This window comes from Aptenodytes patagonicus, chromosome 1, assembly GCF_965638725.1.
Source record: "Aptenodytes patagonicus chromosome 1, bAptPat1.pri.cur, whole genome shotgun sequence".
In the NCBI taxonomy this organism is placed as follows: Eukaryota; Metazoa; Chordata; class Aves; order Sphenisciformes; family Spheniscidae; genus Aptenodytes; species Aptenodytes patagonicus.
This window is the reverse complement of record NC_134949.1, coordinates 134513395-134526617: the sequence shown is the minus strand read 5'-3', so window position 1 is coordinate 134526617 and position 13223 is coordinate 134513395. Positions and strand designations below refer to the sequence as shown.

The 13223-nt window shown below is 35.7% G+C and overlaps 1 protein-coding gene across 1 annotated transcript in view; it reads left to right on the top strand.

Moving 5' to 3' along the window:
• Window positions 1-13223, top strand: part of IL1RAPL1 (interleukin 1 receptor accessory protein like 1) — a 771820-nt gene that overhangs the window by 592899 nt on the left and 165698 nt on the right. Inside the window, exon 6 of the mRNA XM_076355950.1 lies at window positions 7515-7589. Coding sequence (XP_076212065.1) covers window positions 7515-7589 — 75 coding nt within the window. The remainder of the gene's footprint in view (window positions 1-7514; window positions 7590-13223) is intronic.

Genomic DNA, 13223 nt, shown 5'->3' with positions numbered 1-13223 from the left:
CAAGAGAGAAAAAAAATAATTTGGATATTTTAGATCCTTTAATATTTTTATTTTTCTTTTTGTATTTTGGGTCTCTTCTTTTTTTGTGGGGGAGGGTGAATCATCTCCCTATAATAAAAAGTGTTTTAGGATCAAAGCCTTGCTTTATTCCTTCCTGTTCTCTTTGTAAGATCAAAATATAAATTCTAAATCTGCCACACAGAGATGGATACTGTCAAGATGTTAGGCTGATATTTCACTCAATATTTTCAACTACATATACTCTTTGGTTCTTTTGTATTTCACGACTGCATTAGCATCTGTGATGACAGCATTTTGATTATTTGTACTTTTTCCTTGGAGACCACTGGGAAATGTCACTGTCTGTTCAAGGAAAGTAACAGGAAAAAAAAAAGAACAATATACACTTCTTCTCTGAAGTCACAGGGGTAGCACAAGTGTCACATCAGATTCAGTTAGAGATGAGCAGATAATGAAACCCCCAACATCTGGCTGCATTTGCTCTTCTCCTCTAGTATTCAGCCTGTTGTTAATCACAGGGGACTCACAAGCTTAAAACATTTTAAAAGGCTTTTTGGAAATATTCTTCCCCTCTTCTAAGATTTCATTTTAGCAATGCCTCTTCTTTTCCCAATATGCGTCATTGAAACTTTTGCATAATAATGGCCTCTTTATCAGTTACAATTTTATCTGCTTCTGCACTTTCTCACAGGAAGTGCTGATATTCTATTTAATGCATTACATAGTTCATTTAGGAAAATTTTCTTATGTAAAAAAATTGAGGATTGTCACTTCAGTTTGGGAAAAACATCAGAAGAAAGGATAAGGTATAAGAAATAAAGACCATTTTCATTTGTATGCCCAAAGCAATAGGGTTGGGTTTTTTTTAATATGTGGTGAGGAGAAGACAATGACAAAGACGTAAACTGAAAGAAGAGGCAGATTTTTTGTCTCTCAACGCAAGATTTGTGGGAACATTTCAGAAGATAAAAGCTGATCTTCAATCGGTCATAGTGATAACTAAGTCACATTGGGCAGCTCATTTACGGTCATATGCCTATGGCTTCACACATGTATCTTTAGTATCCTTCTATGTATCTGCCCTCCAGCTGAACTGTTTGATTCAGGGTATAACCAGGCTTGTTCACACAGTGAGGTAGAATATTCTTACAGGGCTGCTGTGCAATTCATAGCATACGTCATTTTAAATGATGCCCTTGTGAATGAAAACTAATCTGATCGTAACTGAGAAGTTAGATTTAAGGTCGTTAGAAGTCTCAAGCAGGTATAAAGAATTCCATTTTTATGAAAGACCTTGCTATATATTTATTTTTTAAAAGGCAATAATTTCTCTAGTGATATATCTGAATACATAAGGCTATACCTATGTTAGAAGAAATAAAGAAAAAACCGACCATCCTTGCATTGCATTACTTAAGTTTTGCTCTGCTCACAATTGCTCTGAGGAGCTTCAGAGTTCTCAATATTAATATTCATCTGGACAGTAACTGTGTATATTAATGTTTCAAGACTGCAGGTTCAGACTGCACGTAATTAATTTTATTGCAACCTACTGTAGACTACTGCTACTGTATTATTTCTTTTACAGGCATCACTACTGGAAAAAAAAAAAAAGAAACCAAACCAAAAAGCATACACCAGTGTTTTCCTAGGTACTACAGTTATCAGCTGAAATGCTATAGATTTTTCCTCCTATTCTTATAATTACCTGCGATTCCTAATTATTGCCATCTACAGCAGCTTTTCATAAAAGATGGCTTTCCCATGACAGTGTTTATTTCAAGAGCCCTCTCATGAAGTGGACACTTTAACATAGCAATCTAAAAAACAAATCTATTGTTTTAATCTCATTTCAAATCTTCTCCACTGCCATTGGTATAAGATTATCGTGCTTAGTTAAATGTTGAGGTGTAGTAGTCAGAGGGGTAAGCACACCATACGCACTTCATAGCCAGGCCCTGGCCAACTCTGAGGGCACGAGGAGCAGGCAGCAGTGCCAGGCACTATGCTGAGAAGTGCCTGAAGGTTCAGCTTTATAGTCAATCAGACCTAATTTCCCTCCTCTGACAGAGGTGCCTTGTCCCTGAGGTCATTTGCCTGTGCCAGAATGAAGAGAGGACAAAAAGAAACCCAGGCTCAGAAAATCAGCAGGAACGTAAATTGTAATGAGGAATTCTCTTAGTTTCTAGAGGCAAGATAAGAGATGGGGGATCTTTCTGAACTGCGGGGTGAATTCAAAGAAACGGTGGGGACTTCAAGAAAAGAACTCCGTCTCTCTGGTTTCCTTTGATTTCAAAGTGTAGGAATATTTTGCCTTAGCATAGTAATGAATTCTTTCCCCTATTTAATCTTGTGCTATAGTTGCAATATCTTCCAGGGACGTCAGTCACTTTTTCTAAAAATGGTCAAAGTTCATAAACATAAGAGGTTTAATCTCATTGTATTATCTCAAAACTCAGAAAGATCAGAAGGGTTTTCATCCTCAGAAAGTAAGTTTTTCTTCAATAAAAAAGTTGAACAAGAAGTGTTCTAAAATATAGATAACTCAGACTGGCCAGGTAAGGCAGCCATTCCTGTGAATTTTTGTCCTTGCAGGAAGTGTCCAGCCAATAAACTGCCTTTCTGAGTTGCAGACAACTCCACACAAACCTGTCTGCCTATAAGAAACTAGGACTATTTGTAATCATTACAGTTTGCAAGGAATAATCTGAGAGCACTTTGTAAAACAGACATAAACATAGATCTTTAGAATTATTATTTTTCTATTATAAAGCTTGTGGGTTTTGAGGTAGTTCCATTTTTTTATGTCCAGATTAATGATATTTTGATGTACAGTTTGGATCAAGCTTTTCTTCATTAGCTGTGTTAAATCCTAACAGGTGGCTGGTCTCTTCAAATAACAGAATTCTGCATAGAGCAAATGTATGTAACGTGACCATAAACATCTAAAGCTAAAGTGGTAGCTTAGAAAGAGGAGTATGGAAGTAGGTGGCTGATGCAAAAATATTATCTTCTGGCTAGTTTCCAGTTGGGTGACTGATTGTGGTGGCTCTCAGTTTCATCACCGCAAGATGAATTGTTCAATATGTTTTAAATGTACATCCAATCTGATAGGCACGGAATGTGAATTTAGGCACTTTCTTTTTGAGCAGGATCAATATGTCTGCAGCTGAATGGTATCTCTGAAGTCAAATATTAATTTTTAATACAGCTTCAAAATCAGTTACTTCACTTATGATTTTTTTGTTACTTTATTTTGTTTCTAATGAAAAACAAGTTTGACATTTTTTTTCAAACCATTCATCAGTGATGGTTCAGAAATTAAACATAAGATGGGCTGTAAACTTGATTTATGATCCAACAGCTTTTCTTTGGAAGAATCTGACCTGTTAAACCCCATTTTTTTTGAGAAGAATATACCAGGTTTTGTTAACTTTGTCTGGGATAAGGTTCTTGACTCTTAAGTGGGAAAGAAGAAAAAAAAAAAAAAGAAAGAAAAAAGACAGTGATAGGGAGAGCGAGAAAGAGAAAGAAAAGGGGGGGGGAGAGAGAAGTGCACCCATGCATCAGTAGATAATAATATCCAGGAACTAAGATTCTTGCCAAGAGACTTGAGAATTCCCTCATATAAGAACAGGAATCTGAACACTCTGTTCCTCCTGTATGACAACCATATTGATAACTACTACCTGGTGGGAAGAGGACTTTATTTTTTTACACACATTCAAAAGAATTCTGGTTCTTTGCATACAGGACAGAACAGGAAGTGCTTTGAAATTATGGATATTTTTGTAGGATGTGAAAATTATTGCCTTCTTACATCTATTCATAAAAAAGAAAAAAGGTATTTAACTTGTTTAAGAGACCAGCTGTAGTTGTGAGTTGTATAATTTTTGTTTGATTCTCGCTATTTAGTGAAAGTTTAGGAAGAATGGATTAAATTCTGGTTTTGCTGTTCAATTTAGTAGATAACTGTGCCTCCATATATCAATCTGAAATTGTATTAATTTTGAATAGCCTGTTGCATGGTGGGTTGACCCAGTTAAGAAACCACATCCCACGGTTTGAAGGATATGAAACAGCTTATAGGAGATGCATAGGCCTACTTCAGAGTTTCTAAACTAAACAAGGATTGCAGAAACTCTGTGCTGTCCATTAATGTTGCTATCTGTGGAGAGTGTAAAACTTGAAAGGGAGAGAGGCCGCTGGAGAAATTTCCACCTCTGCCTCAGTCCACCTGGATTAATTACCAGGAAAACATACATACATTTGCAGGCTAGTAAATAGATAAAATAACAGACACTAAAGGTGTTGATTGACTGAGGGCACATTTCAAATCACTTTTGAAAATTTGATATTTTAAGTATAGCTAATTAGTCAAATTATTTTCCTTGCCTATATTACTCCCATTCACAGTATTTCCCTACAGCCTAAAACTCTGGAGTGGAGAATACCCAGGGATGCTTTTGCTTTTCTACATGGGTGAAGGAGTTGGCCCTGGGAGATGTGATTGCTTGTAGTATAGACATACCCACAACAGTGTTAGGTTGGTAGGCATCAATAGGGAGTGCAACACTGAAATACTGATATTTGCCCCAGTTTAGAGAGCTTAGAGTTACACTGTCTTATTAAGCATTAATTCTTCCTGGCCACAAATATTGGTAACTATCACTTTAAAATAAGTATACAACACAGTTAACCTGTGGTGTATCTTTGTTTTAATGTTGATTAGAGTTTTTATGTACTCCTGAATGATAGGACAGAGTGCACTCTCAGCAAAATAGGAGGAATTGGTCACAAAGTGGAAGGCAGGGCTGCTGTTTAGGGAGACCTTGACAAGTTGGAGAAAGTCATGGAGTCCAACAAAGGCAAATGCAATGTCTTGCTCTAGAAGTGGAATAACCCCGTGCAGCAGTGCAGAACTGGGGACTGACTGAGTAGGAAAAAGCTTTGCAGGAAAGGTCCTGGCAGCCCAGGTGGACAGTAAGTTGAGCATGAGTTGGCAAAGGCCAACTGCACAGCTCTTGGCAAGAATTTAGCTAACAGGTTCAGGAGGGTGATCCTTCCTATCTATTTAGCATCTGTGAGGGCACATCTGGAATGCTGTGTCAAAGTTTGGGCTCCCCGGTGTACAAAAAGACATGGACATACTGGCTGAGTCTAGTGCAGGGCCACAGGGTGGTTGGGGGCTGGAACACCTGAAATGGTGAAATCTCCATCCACAGAGATGTTCAAAATATGACTGGATGAGGTCCTGACAACCTGTTCTATTGGACCTGCTTTGAGCAGGAGGTTGGACCCCTTGGCCTCCAGAAGGTCTTTCCAGCCTACATGCTCCTGTGATTCTGATACATCAGTTATGTGTCTAATTTATTATTTTCAGTAATATTTTCTCTGTTAAATTATCTATTGAATCTTACAAGTTATGGAAAAATTAAATTGGGCACAAATTTTATAATAACATCATGCTGTTGTTGAAGGATGATTTATCTGCATATATTAACATCCTGTGCCTGTTCATTTAAAAGTAGGAAGCCTCTTAGAGACCTGAAGTACAGGACCACAAAAGTAATGTCAATCTTTGCTTAAACTGAGGAAAATACTGTTTTCTAATCTACTTATTTGTTGCATTCAGATTAACTCCACCAGTTACTATATCTTTACTTACAATGAAAGAACTTTGTTTGCTCAAAGAGTTTCAAAACAGATTTAGAACAACAGTGACTCAGAAGACATTATCTGATGAATGGTAATTGAGTTGAGATTGACAGAACTGCAAAATGAAATTTAAATTCATAGTGGATGATGTTTAAAAAATGGAAATGTGCCGATAAATTATGAGCCTTTACACAGAAGTTAAGAAATGGGAATGACTAATTTTGCAGTTTAAGAAAAAACATATTTCGAATCTTTTTCCCTTCCACCCACTTTAGCCCCAAGAAAAAAAAATATAAAAAAAGACAGAGAGAGCTGAAAAGCATTCAAATCGGTGTAAAGAAAAATAACAACCCAGAGATGTTGCCGAAAAGTCTTTCACAGCTGTGGCTCTCTCCAAAATCTGTAGCACAGAATGATTTCCTGTAGGGAGTAGAAGCTGTTTTTGGAAGAATGAACTGAAAGAGGGTCTGTGGACCAAATCCAGTTCTTTTCCCATCCTTGAAGAGATACTTTCTTTCAGTCCTAGATCTGATGGATCAACATCCCAGACACCAATTTGGTGGGTTTATGCTGTGGTCAGATAAAGGAAAACCTCTGTAAAGCAGAAACATACGAGTTGGTAATGAATTCATTCTGTAATTGCTACAAAGTTGAAATTAATACTGTAGATTTTACAGGGCATTGATAATTTAACCAAGGAACAGAGGAAACATAGTACAGAGAATGCGACTAAACCTCTCCTGCAATTCAACTGACAGAGGATGAGTGTGTTTAGCAGATTAAACCCGTACACATGTGGATGTGTGTGTCAGTAAGAAAGGGAACAGTGATTTTGACAAGTTGGAGGGAACAAGTATTATAGAGTTATATCAAAATGTTAAATGTACTTTAAATCTCTGACAGCCCATAATCTGTGTTAAAGACTGAAGTATGAATTAATGTTGAAAAGCAAAATATCAAAACGTTCCAAGTGACTACAAAAGTTGGAGCTTTCCCATGAACATTTACTATCAATTTTAAAGAAAAAAAAATGTTCTTTTTTTCATATAACATACACTCATCTGTCAGAGATCAGTAAAGAGTACACTTGCTAACAACAACAAAAGTAGTAATAATCAATGTCACTTCTATGAATTAAGTATACAGATGATGTATCTAGAAGAATAGCTGCACTATTTAGCTGCATGGTTTGAACACGCTTCAACAACCTTCAGGTTTTTGACCACTACAAAAATTTTCCTATTCCACAATTTGCATAAGTCTACTAATATTATTTCAGGGTAAATCAAAAGGGAGGAGGGAAGTCATCTTATTAGGAATCTTGACATTATTTCACTGTATCCATCCCTTGGATTTTGAAAACTGAGCCTTTTTCTAGTACTCCACTTTCAAAAGTTTCAGTGATGGTAATATCTTTTTAAATAAAATTTTCATCAAATATTCAAAATTGTTTTACAGTAACTCAGTTTATATTATTTCTCTGTTAATGTCTATATTTGATAGAAAGGTAATTAAATGTTATAAAAAACTATGAACTGCTGGATAATATTTATGAAAATACAAAATTGTAACATGTCAGTGCATGGTTTTCGTGAGGGTTTAAAGAGATTACTTTTTTTAACACAAGTGCCTTCAATACCTTAGCATGTAAAAGATTCTAAATTTTGGTGCTATATTTACTCTCTAAGCAAAAACATTTTCAGCTACTGAAGGCATGAACATTATTTAAACAAAAGAAAAAACAAAGCATTCCTGAAACAATAGGTATAAAATCAAGTTTTATTCTACCCAATAATAATCAGAAAAGTATATATGTGAATTTCTTTCTTTTCTAGCACCACTAACAGATAAACCACCAAAGCTTTTACACCCCTTGGAGAGTAAGCTAACAATTCAGGAGACCCAATTAGGTAAGTAGCAAGCACATAATTTCTATTCAAATTGTGTGAAGGTATTTGATGTGTTAATGTATGATGGTAATGTGATGGTTTGTTGGCATTAATAATTTCACTGAAAAGGCATTAAACATACTTTGTTTCCATGCAGAGATGTATCATATACCATCTAGAAGATTGTTGTTCACAAAAACATTGGTAGTAATTAATACTGAATACTAAGCTCTTGAATATTACTGATACTGGTTTTTACCTTTGCTGAAAGTCTATAGTTATATGTGTATATGTATAGTATATGTGTACCTGAGCTTTTCATTCTAAACTTCCCCTTTTCTGTATATTTATATATCTTTACTGTGGGATTCAGTGGGATTTTGTGGTTTAAATTCTGCTTGCAAGACTTCCTTTCTTTGGCGATTAACTTACAGAATTGCAAAGATGATCTATAATTATAAATGTTGTCCTGGTCTAAAACCATCCAGCAAACAGTGAGAAGCTAACATAGTAGCATCTGATTATTCTGAATGTACAAATATATATGTAAAGATGACTGGAGAGAAATTGATGCATGAAGAAACCATTTTGTTTCACTTTTTCTAGGCTAGTGGATGGTGGGTATGTTTTGTCACTTTGGTCTCCTACTGCCATACAGGTAATTAAGGCTCCATAGCTAAGTGCACGAGTTACTACAGTTTGCAGGATATAACAATCCATCTCCTTTGTGGATTGACACAGAGGGCAACTTGTAAGAAACAAACAGTCCTCAGTAGGTTACACTGCAATTATGCTTTGGTGTCAGAACAGTAACCTATTGATAGATCTTCTAGCATGTTAGCTACAGAAACAAATGGAAACAAATCTGGTGGTTGTAGAAATCTCACAGGGAAAAAAAAAAAAAAAAATAAAGCAAGCAAAACCCAGTACATTTTACAACACAACACCAGAAAAAGCAGAAGGCTTGCAAATTAATTCTGACAGTCATTGCCAGAACATTTTATGGTGCTCACCAGCCTATGGCTAAGAGTGGCCAGAGAATAATTCATCTTTGTTTTGATATTCATAAAATACTATTTTAAATTATTCATGTGATTCGGGTAATATTCTGAGATGCTGATATACATGTTTTCAGAAACAATTATCTAGAAAAGGGGAGACGTAACATATTTCCTTCTAGAGCTAATTTCTGTTGTTCTGAAGGTATTTTCTGATATACCAACTCAGAAAACTTTTCCTCTCTGACAATCCTAGATGATTTTACCTTTTAATTTGAACACAAGCCCAGGGAACAGAAAGCAAAGTGACTCCGCACATTTTTTCCTAACTAATGTTGCTTACTGAGATATTTGAAAAAAACAAAAGGCAGAACCTTTTTGGGCTTTGACGTTGTCTCGTTAAATATACTGTATGGGTGAGACTATTTCAATAAGAGTGTAATTATTAATGGCTAGCTAGAGGCTTTTTACCTATGATTTTTAGAATTAATCATATCTTTGATTTCTGATAGTTCTAAGAAACAGATTAAATAATTTGAGAAGTGCTGGGTTTGGAAAAGACACTTTTCAGAAAACTAAATAGCTATTGATGAATATGAAAGAGTTAATTTGAAACTGTCACTTTCAGACACAGATGAGAAAGTCTGACCGTAAATGAATGTGAAGCTATAATACTTAGCCTTATATCAAGAAGCTACAAGAATATATTAATTTGTTGTTTAAAAGCCTGTGAAAAAGCCTGTGATAACTGGAGCAAGTGCAAAAAAGTGATAGTTCCCTGCCACAAAAATTTTGTTGTTCTACTCTTAGATTTAATGTCTTGGTCCTGCTGGCTAAAGTTTGAAAGGTCTATATTTCACTTTCACCGAGGAAAGCTAGCGTTCATTTCAGGGGCCAGTTCATACCCTGCAAAAAAATGCAACATATTTTAACATTGGAATAATGTTGAGATTCACTTAGCCACATGTTAGATAGTTACCTAAGCCAGCAGCCTCATACCCACCTGACGCTTGGGGTGACCATGTGTTGCAGACTGGTCTAGACACTGCCAGAAAACATTAGTCCTCCAGAATGTGTTTGGGATGGTGTGTTTGTCCCTTATTTGGAAAATAAATGTGTTGGTGGAAGGGGAAGAAGTGGAATGGGTGGCACAGAAAAGGGATTGCAAGGAACTAGGAGCTTGAGGTAGTCCAGGATTTTGTTAGCAGGTCACCAGTCAGCAAGGTGGGGAGCTGGGGCAATCCCCACTCTCCCCCCACATTTCTGTGCTTCTCACCTTGCAGTCCTCTACCTTGAGCTGGAAATGTAGCAGGTTGCAAGTATCAGGGCATGCCCTGGGGGGTGCGTACATAATTTACAGGGATGTGTGTGCTTCTGCAGGTGCACATGGTGTGCTGAAACGTTAATAGTGATTGTTCACCTCAAAATATTCCCCTGCTGGCAGGCCTCTGGGGAGTGGTGCTGGGCACATTTTTGAGGAAGCCCTCAGTAACCCCAGTGTGTTTGCTGCTGAAGGAGCTACTGGAGTTCAGTTCTTAAACAGGGCACCTCCACGCAGTGTCTAAATCAGGGTGGGAAGACTCCAGGCGTATCTCATTCATTTGGCTCCAGCACTGCTGAGTGACAGAGATATCTGACATTTATTGCTGAGATATATTGGTCTCTTCTATACACCAGCAATTAAAATTAATGTCATGGGACCACAGACCTGTTGTATTATTGTGTTGCATGGCTTCCGTAACAGCATCAGACCAAAAGGTGACTGCACATTAAGGAAGGAGCTTCTCTAAGGGTTGACTCATAGAGTGTCATGGCATAAGTTAGCAACTGCAGTTTGACTTGCTAAGACAAAAGGAAAGAAACCAGAACTGGAGAATCTGCACTCCTCAATCCCATGAACCTACAGGCTCCCATCATGCTCAAGCTATCTGCAGTTGGTTGTGGGAAAGGTGTCCCACTATTCACCTGATGTTTGGGAGAGTGTTAAGCGTGGCTGCACTGCAATGAGCAACCTTAGAGAGTCACAGGAATCTTGAGACCTCATCTGAAATATCTTTTTATCACACTGAATAGTAACCAGAAAAGCACAAGATAGAAGCACAGGATAGAAATTGAAGGAGAAAATAATTTCTCAAAGGCTTTTCTTAAAAGACAGCATGAGACAGCCAAAGCATGAAGCAATTGTTGAATTATTTTTGGCTAGGCTTGATGTTAGAGAAAAGAAAAAAGGAATAAAGGATTTCCAGCACTATATGAATGGACCTAAAAGATAAGTTTGGACAGGCACCTCAACACTTTCTCTGTCATCTGAATGAAATGAGTTTTCCTGAATTCCATCCAACACTAAAAAATTACTCTTGTGACCAAATATGCAATGAATTTTTTTTCTATTTGTTTTTAGGGCATTATTTCAATAAAATTAAATTCACTATTACCTAGTGAATTGGGGCTTGCTTCTTTCTCGCTCTTCCCCACACATATTCAAGAAAAAGTGTCACTAAAACTGATTTTAATGTATTATTTCTAAAGTAAGAATACAAAGAATTTCCAGAGGTAAATCATCAGGGAGAGGAGAATGCTACTTCAGTTATAGCACTGTGTTGTCATAAAAATCTTTCACACAAATTGGCCTTGTTAATGATAAAAGCCCTCCTTAACTAACTTAATCAGTAGCTGTATAAATAAGTTAACTAAAGTGATATGAAATAGCTAACAATCTGTGCCTCTTTTCAGGATGAAAATTAAAATGGAGGAATATCTAAAATTATTAATTTTTATCTCTACATATTTCATCTAAATGCTATATTCACTCTGTAACAGGAATGGAGGTTTTTTCATTATGATATAGGGATTTTTAAGTTTATCTGTTTGATTACACCAGCATTCTTTAAACCAAATTGATCTTTTTTTCAACCATGTGATTCAACTGGACACTTTGGTTCTTTGATATATTCTATGATTAGATTAACATAATATGGGCAACAGTTTCACGTGGGAATAATCAAAACTGTAAATTCAAAATTTACTTCACACATAGAATCTATTTTTTTTTATTTACCTGAGAGCTGGGGTTTTCCTTTCAGAAGACAACTAGGGGTGTTTTAAAAAGGTTAAAAAAAAAAAAAAAAAGTCATTTTTTTTCTGTTTGTACAATTTATTGTAAAAACTTAGTTTTCAACAAACTAATATTTTAAAAGAAAGTTTTTACTGAGAAATTCCTAGCCTCACTATTCTAAAATGTTTTGGTTTAATATCATAATTTGGGCTAAAGTTCAGTTTAGTATACTCACCTAGTCAAATAGTAGGTCTTTCAATGGAAAAAGCTTTGCTTAAAGACTCACTTGCACAGTTAATGCAGACTGGTTCATGAAAACTCAAATGTTTGAAATGTAATTTTTTAATCTAACCAAATACAAGCTGACCAAAATCTTATACATTCTGCTTTACACATTCTACTGGAAAGAAAAAAAAAAAAATTTCAAATTTTTTCTTGGCATTTTCAGCTCAGGTTTCCAATTCCAAATGGAGAAGTATAGCATAGAAGTATGTTCCCAAAGTAAAAAGGGACTGAGGACTTCCAAAGGTATTGACTCTGGGGGAAAAAAAAAAAATCTAGTGAAGAAGAAAACCACATGGTAATAAGGGAGATTTTAATCATTAAGATCTGATTATTAAAAAGAAAAGAAAAATGTTTCCTAGGTACCCTATAGTCCTTTTTTTAGACTTTCAACCTTCAGATTGCATTAATCCAACTATTCTGTAGCTGAGGCTGTCCATGAAGGGCCAAACATAGTTTACTAAAAAAGAGATAATAAGTGAGTCAGGAACATTCAACTGCACTAAGGAGAAGTTTGCAGTTAGAGCTCAGTGACAGGATGTCAACTGATTTTCCTTCCTAATTTAATCAAACCCTAAAAGGTCATAATTAAGATAATTAAAAATAGCATATCTATGTATTTTAAATGCTTATTTTTCTCTCTCCATCTGTGTGTGCATCTGAGAATAAATACATATATACGTATACTTAATCTCTCCCTAGATATCTAACATATCACACACGTATAGATAAAACTTGACAATGCATTTGTACAAATTTTATCTCACTTTATTAATGCTTTGCCTGGGAAACATTTGTCTGAATTAATGATGGAATAATAAAACTTCTTTATTCATGTTAGATTATAATCCATTGAGAAATGTCTGCTCTAGAGGGTACTATATACTGTACACATCTGAGGTACTTTCTGTGTTAAACATCTAAACAGGATTTAATGCAATTAAAAGTGTCTGTTCAGTCTCTGCAACTATGTACATTTCATTCTTTATATACAGATTAGATATATGAGAATTTTCTATTTCAGATTGATTATGTAATTTTTCACATTTCCTTTTAAAAAGGTAAACATCCAGTTTATTTTTATAACATGAGAGAAGACTCTGGAACCTCAAAAGATTTTCCATATCAGTTGGATACTCATCAAAAAGTTTCGTTTCCTACCTAAGACTTTCTTAAAGAATCAAAAATCATATGTCTCTTACTAGCAAAATAAAATATCATCAGATACAGCAAAACTTTTATAAGAATTCTCCGTGGGACACAGCAGGATATAACTTGTTGAAACCAAGATCATAATAAATACAGAATATACATATACCA